We start from the raw sequence: 7,500 nt of genomic DNA on the forward strand, positions 1-7,500 counted from the left end.
AACAGTGGATTGTGGAGTCGTAGTGTTTTTGAGTTATACATCCAGTGTTAGAAATGCTAAGTTATACACTGTGAGGTAAACAGAAATGACAATGATTGCAGATCTGTGGGTAATTTATAAGAAGAAATCCGCCAAAAAACTGACAAACGACCATCTGTGTCATTTTTTTGTTTGACAGCATAATTTATGACTTACCGGTAAATTTTGATAGGCAAATACATGTAACTTATTTATCATTTTGCTTAGGAAAAGTACAATTTTTAAATTTGACAATGTTAATTAAATATGTTGAATTGTATCCATGGTTGAAATTTTCAGAGTTGCTTACAAGTTGTGATGGAAGTGGTAGAGCTGGGAATTTCAGGAAGCAGGTCCAGAGAGATTCCAAATGTTAGTCGTTGTCATGATAATATTATTATTATTACACATCAATAACAGTAAAAATGAAAACTGTTTAATATGCAAACTCATTCATCAGACTGAGTAAAATGAAGCTCATTGTGTGATAAATCTGCTCCTTTCACAGCAGGATAATTTAATCCCCCTAACTGCATGAAATTGTTTAATTAATTCTTTTTTCTATATTTTTTATGTGTCACCTTCTCCATTCCTTATCTATGTCCCTGCAACAACATTCATTGCATATGGGGGCATAATTGAGTTAGCCTAGTGCTTTTCTTGCAAACAAGTCATTTTAAAATTTGATTCAACTCTTAAGGCAATGATTGTGAAACTCTGTTGTCAAAATGTTAACTAGTCAACCACGAGTTCAAAATGTTAGCACAGATTAAGATAATTAAACTGAATGATACTGTGAAATCAAAAAATAGAAAGCTTTGTTACTTTTTCAGAATCCACAACAAGGAATTGACACTGCTCCTCGATTGAAAGGTAATGACAAGTTGACTCTTCTTTTTCAAGTAGGCAAAGGATCAAAGTGCTCTTTCTACTTACTGTTGGCACAAAGAAACTTAAGTAATCAGGAGAGTTTTTAGGTTGTTATTGCAAAAAGCAAATACCGAATGAATTCATTCATCTGTTAATTTTATCAAGAACATGCAATCAACTGTTCAGACCTATCAGGCTCTTCTTATTCAAAAGGTGGATAATGCTATTCACTGGATAAATCACTATCCATTGGATAGCGCAATTGGTTTTGCTATGACTTGTCTGCTGGATAGTGATTTATCCGGCGGATAGCGCTATCCATCTTTTGAACAGCTAAGGCCAGAACTCTAAGTACTGGGATACATTGTATGGCTGCTGCAAAATGAGAAAAACCACCTCTCCAAGGATTCTAATACACTGCAAGATTAAAGTCACTTTTTTACATTCAGTGCAACATAAAGTTGCTCTGGAGACAATGAAACGGAATTAAGTGTATCTTATTGACATGGGACTCAATGTAAACCAACTTAATGTTGCACTTTAATAGCAAAACAGAATAAAATTATTAACTTTCAAGGGTCCGAAGGCCCAAGTTTTTGGTAGTAATGTGGATTGTACATTTCATTGTTTTCCTTCATTTCAGGTGACAAGGAATTGAAACCTGTTTCATTTAGAGTTAGAGAGGCAGCAGAGGGACTGTTGACTGTGATCATGGAACACTTGGTATGTCATTTATGAGAATGTTAGGCTTTCAGCCGCTCTCTAATTTTCCATTGAAAAAGACAAGGAACCCTGGCTGCAGCTGCTCATATTATCAATTAAATGCAACCACACTGTGGGGAGGGTAGTTAGTGTTTTTCAAGAGATAATAGAAAGACTTCCGCACCCCTCCCTCTCAAGAGTTTCTCAAAACAATAGAAAAATTTGGGGAAGAGGTGGTGGTGTGGGGGGGGGGGGGGGGGGGGTTGGAGGGTTGCAACCTGGTCCTGGAAAACAGAGAGCCAGGATTGGAAGTGGGGATTAACAGTCATTCAAAAATGCACCTTGTTACCATAGTTGTGCTGGTGATCGGTTCAGTGAAAGGCCTTGTTTCATTTGACTGCAGTTTTTGATATTCTGCGAATTCTTGCTGAGAATTTGGGAATTTCAAGAAGTGTCCTTGTTTGTGAAGAAATCTGCATTTGTACAAGAGCCAAAAAAACCTCGAGACGTTATTGCGTGGGTCCTGGCAACAGCAGGCATGATTGATGCTAATAGATCTATTTGACACTGTAAACTGATACCTACATTTTTACAATAGGGAGCTTTCCCGTCACCTTGCGGCCCGGCTTCTTTATCGTCGCTGCTTGACGAGGAATGGGTTCTAGATCACGTGTACCCATCTGATGGCTCAGCGAAGGTGCGTCTGTTATATAATATAGAGCGTTTTCAGTTATATAACATAGCGCGTTTTCACTCACGTGATTAGAATGGATGCTAATTTGATGAAACAAAAGAAACTATTTGCATAAAAATAGAGTTCAATTCCCAGAGGATTAGTTTGGAACACCAACATGGCCTCCGTTTCTTTGTTTTGGAACACCAAAATGGCTTCCGTGACGTCACGAGAAAACGCTCTATAAGGGAGCTTTAGCAGCGAGGACGCGCCAACGAGTACGTCATTTAAAAGTAAAACCACGCTATAGCAATCATTTGGTGTTGATTCTGAGTTGTAAATTCAGTTGTTCAGAATGTAAATTGTAAAGCAACTTTGGCGGGATTTAACTGGTACAAACGGCGTGGAAGTGTCTCTACAACCTCAAATTTGATCATTTCACGTTTTTTCGATGAAAACGGCTAGGAAGTGTACCAAAATGTAGAGCATAAAAGCAGAAGCGTTTACATCGTATTGGCTCCTGTTTTTATTCTTTTTATCTCGTCAATTACGCCTATCAAATCACCAGCTTGATCCAACTTATATCTTGTGTCAGTCGTATTTTTTTCGACCGCGGTTGCTTGCTTAAACTTTACCAAAATGTCAAACGCACTAGCTAAGAGTGCAGAAGAACTGTTTGTGCTCATTGAAGCTATTGCGTTCTCTGTTTGGCGTTCACTTTCCCGACGTCATCGTGGCTTAAGCTCCGTCTTATATCATCGCCGGGTGCATTTTCTCATGCTGTATGTAGCCAGAAACCCATAAGGGTTGAAACGTGTAACGCGCGTTCACAGCTTCCGAATATTCAGTGCAAAGTACCATACGTGGAAACCCCTCGCTCCAGTTAATTTCGCGCAAGAACATTGGTGGTATTGCGTCAGGGTGTTCTTGCGAACTGATTAGGTTGAATGTTTCTCTCTTGTCGTTCCAAATATGGTACTTACCAAACTGAATATTCAGAAGCTTGTTTCCCAGCACACAAGGGGCCGTTACACGTTTCAACCCTTATGGGTTTCTGGTATAGCCTAGTAACCCGTTTTTCGACACAGCACCACTGCTTCTTTGGAAACTAATCCGTTCATTTCTTTGTTAACAGACAAATCGAAAGTTCCAGTACTACGTCATTCAGGACAGCTCCATTATATTGGGCTTGTTAGAAGAATCACTTAAACCAAAAGGTATATGGAGGCTACTCATCCCTCAAACTTGGACGAACTATTCCTGTCTGCTAACAGACATTTTACTTATATTGCTTAATTGACCACTTCCCACAGAGGCTTTTCAGGGCCAATAAAACGAAATCAATGAAACAACAACGTTTTTAAGAATCCCAACTGGCCTGATGCAAACCAGTTGGCTATTTACAAGTGCAGCCGCGAAGTTGAACCAGGGACTACCAGGAACAAATTCAGCGAGTGGTCAGAGCGAGTCTTGAACCCGGGAACTCCGGATGTCAAGACAAGCGCCCTAACTACACTGGGCCATACTTCCTCCTCCCTATGTTTTGTGTGAGAAGTCGACAAATAAATAATAATCGTTTGTCTCACAATGTAGTCACTTAGCTTGTAGGTCAAACGTGAGACAAACGATTTTAGGTCCTACTATTTATTTATTTATTTACCACCATGATGACTAATAATCACCTCTTTTGCGAGAAGTCGAAAAGTTCATTGTTTTCCCCACATTTACCTCAAATTCCTTTTTTTCCAGACCCTTTGCCGACATTGTCAGCGGTTTTCCGTGGACCTTCTGGTCGCTACGTATGGACCATGCAGTTAAGACAATTTTCAAGACAGAAAAATGTATGTTATTTCATTGCTTTTACTTTAATTAATCACATTCGACGTAGAGAATCCTGTGAACCAATCACGGTGGAAAACACGTTCGCGTATGTGACAGTTGGCTTAAAAGGCCTCATGACATTTTTTCCAATGACCATTTGATATAATACTAAACCATTGCTTGCGAAATGCGATTAAGAGCTGCTCTAATTTGCAGGAACAATCTTGTTTTACTGTATTCTTTAAACGGTGATGTCTCCCCCCACCCTGATTTCTTTCTCTCAGGACTTAATTGAGGCCCATTTAAAAGACCCTGGACGTCCATCTCCAGATAAGACGCAACCCCGCCCACCACCGAACATCAGACACAGGGCTTTTCCTGAAGCTGTGGATTCAGTGCCTCTTACTAAAGCGTGAGTAAATGGTCCTGAACTGTTTGTCAGTGTACCAAAGGGAGATTTGTGAGAGAACAGTGACTGTACCTTACTTCTGTTTTACATATTTCAGTTGCGAATAATTATAAGAAAGGGATATGTCAAAAAAGGCTGTTTATAGATAGTCTTGGACGTTAATTACAGACAAAGTGATGCCCAATTTTTTCACGTTAACATTAGCACCTCTTTGTTTATTTGGGTTTTCGAAATCACCCCAAAATATACCCTTGCACTGTCGTAAGTCTTCCATGATAATCCCCCTTCGTTCAGGTCGTATAGTATTAAACAGTGTGGACAAATTACCCTAAAAACAAATTGGTACGAGCCGTTTCAGAGTGAAAATAGAGAATGGAAGGTTCGCATTGTTACACTGAGGTTTTCCGTGAAAACTCCAAATTTGGCATCATGCAGAATGCCTCTAAAACGTGCTAAAAGGGAGCTTAGGAAACGAGGACGACGACGGCTCGAGGACTTCATTTAAAAATACGAGTTCGCGTTATTCATATCACTACGAAACTATTTCATGTCGTTTCGCGTTAAAAATGTGTAGTAACTGTCAAGGAATTAAACTGGTATGAGTGGGTTGGAAGCGTACAGAGAGAACTGAAAATTCATCGTCATGTGCTAACGTCCTCCACAGAACCTTGAATTTGGTCATTTCACGTGGTCATTTAGGAGATGACGGCAAAGAAATGTACCAAAATGTAAAACGCACGTGCAGAGCCATTGTTTTTGCTCACCAAACCTATTGTTTTGTAGCGTCGTCGTTGCCGTCGGCGTCGTCGTTTCGTAAGCTCCCTAAAAATGCGTGGCGCACGTCGGCTACGTCAAAGACAAAGTCGTAAAGCAAGAATATTATTGGTTAAAAGCACAATAGTGATCGTGTGCACGTGCGTGCATGCCTTGGCCGAACTTCACAAAACAACAACGTGAAATCAACGTCTCACGTCAGCGTGAGCAAACAACAATGAACCAATCATTTTCTGCCGTTACTTTAGAGCCATTCGTACCCATCCAGTTACAGGATAGATCCCTGGTATTGTACAACTGGAGCAAGATGAAATAATCGCGAAATAAGTACTTATTTTGGAGTGACGTTTTCGTCGACATTGCCGTCGTGGTTTCTTAAACTCCGTTTTGCCTCTTCTACAGCCAAAACCTACCATGTCATAAGATCAGGAACACTGTTTTGCTACGTGCAATTTAAGTTGTATCGCCTTAGAATCTTTTGTCTTAATTTGAGTTTTCTGGTTTTTTTTAGAGATCGAAGCATCCCAGAACTCGATGAAATTCTCGATACCAAACTCGGCGAAGTTCAAGATCACATGCGAACACTCATGCAGAAACAGGTGCGTATTGGATTCTCGCTGCTCGTTTCAATTTCAATGTGTTTTTACCTCATTGTTTTTAGATTTTAATTTTCTTTTTTATTAATTTTCTCCTGTCTAAAAGTAACGACATGTAAGATTGTTGAAAATTTAAACAAAACAGCAAACAATAAACGAAGACAGGGCTAAATGAAGGGTGCTCTTGTTAATTGTATAAATACCAGTCCGCAGATACTTACATTTGCATACACAAAGCAGATACAATAGTATCTAATAGTGACTGACAAGTGAACTGTTTGTTTCAGTATTGATCAAGATAACGATGGAATAATAATAATAATAATAATAATAATAATAATAATAATAATAATAATAATAATAATAATAATAATAATAGTAGTAGAACTTTATTTTCGCACAATGTTTAAAGCTGAATAGCTTGTGGGGTCGTGCACAAATGAAATCAAATCAAATTAATACATATCACGTCATATTGGTTTTTGAGGAGAGGGGAAAACCGGAGTACCCGGAGAAAAACCTCCCGGAGCAGAGTAGAGAACCAACAGACTCAACCCACATATGACGCCGAGTCTGGGAATCGAACCCGGGCCACATTGGTGGGAGGCGAATGCTCTCACCACGACGCCATCCCTACTCGCCCTGGAATGATGTTAGTTTAAAAGAGCTATCTGCTTGCTTTTTTTTGTTGTAAATGCTACTTTTTAGAGCGGCGGCGGTTTCAAAGTGAGAATCGGAAAGCCGCATCTAAAGGGATAACCTTGGCCAATCACATCAAACACAGGTAGTTAAATGCACCAATCAGAACGCAAGGAAATACTTGTGCAGCCGACCCCAAGCGCGGGAAAACGCAAGTACCTCTGGTTGGGTGAGAATCTGATATAAATTTGGTTTATTTGTAAGCGCAGCACTGCAAAACAAAAGTAATCGCGGAGTAACGTTACGGCTTGTTGTCCTTCCAAAATAGTATTTGGAATTTGCCTGGGTTTTTTAACGTTCAATAATGTTTCCTCTATTCAGCTCGAACACGAAACGGTAGCGCAAATAAAATTGAATGAAGAGAAGAAGAATGTGAAGTTCCCTGATAAAGACACCGAAATTAGACCGCCACGGTAAGTTTGATCCTTCAAGTGACCTTCAGTGGCATCTTTGTGTAGCAAGTGTGGATTATTTGGTTGATATTTGATATGTTCTCACCGACTGTAATTACGTTTTCCAGGCCCTGTCAGGCCTTTAGGCCAGCGAGGCTATTGCTTTCTCATCTGGGCTTGCTCAGCATTGAAGGACTTACGGTAAAAAGATCTCCCTCCTCCCTAGTTATCTTTTATTGTGTTTTGACTCGTTCGCCAAAAAACATTGCGAGCTTACGCGATTTCTGTTTTAGGGAAATCCAACACGGCCATTTGAAGATGCTAGTCTGCTGGCACTCAACTCCACTTCCGATGAATTTTTCCGATCTTTGAAAGAACTGGATCACTTGTCGGCTCGAACACAAGACACTGTCTTTGTGTTTTACGTGAAGGCTGAGCAAGGAAGCGCGCATGAAATCATTGAAAACAAGGTAAAGTGATAAAAACTTTTCTTTCGTTTTTGGTTTCAGCTGCCTCATCTTTAATTTCTTGTTTGGTATCCAGTAC

General features: G+C 39.8%; 1 protein-coding gene across 1 annotated transcript in view; it reads left to right on the forward strand.

Annotated features, from left to right (window-relative positions):
* The window catches only part of LOC137979031 (ral GTPase-activating protein subunit beta-like), a 27,311-nt gene that overhangs the window by 12,513 nt on the left and 7,298 nt on the right, over positions 1-7,500 (forward strand). The window contains exons 9-19 of the mRNA XM_068826186.1: positions 319-390; positions 852-891; positions 1,532-1,611; positions 2,189-2,287; positions 3,399-3,480; positions 4,013-4,104; positions 4,369-4,496; positions 5,779-5,866; positions 6,884-6,975; positions 7,083-7,155; positions 7,248-7,424. Coding sequence (XP_068682287.1) covers positions 319-390; positions 852-891; positions 1,532-1,611; positions 2,189-2,287; positions 3,399-3,480; positions 4,013-4,104; positions 4,369-4,496; positions 5,779-5,866; positions 6,884-6,975; positions 7,083-7,155; positions 7,248-7,424 — 1,023 coding nt within the window. The remainder of the gene's footprint in view (positions 1-318; positions 391-851; positions 892-1,531; positions 1,612-2,188; positions 2,288-3,398; positions 3,481-4,012; positions 4,105-4,368; positions 4,497-5,778; positions 5,867-6,883; positions 6,976-7,082; positions 7,156-7,247; positions 7,425-7,500) is intronic.

This window comes from Montipora foliosa, chromosome 12 (assembly GCF_036669935.1).
Source record: "Montipora foliosa isolate CH-2021 chromosome 12, ASM3666993v2, whole genome shotgun sequence".
Lineage (NCBI taxonomy): Eukaryota > Metazoa > Cnidaria > Anthozoa > Scleractinia > Acroporidae > Montipora > Montipora foliosa.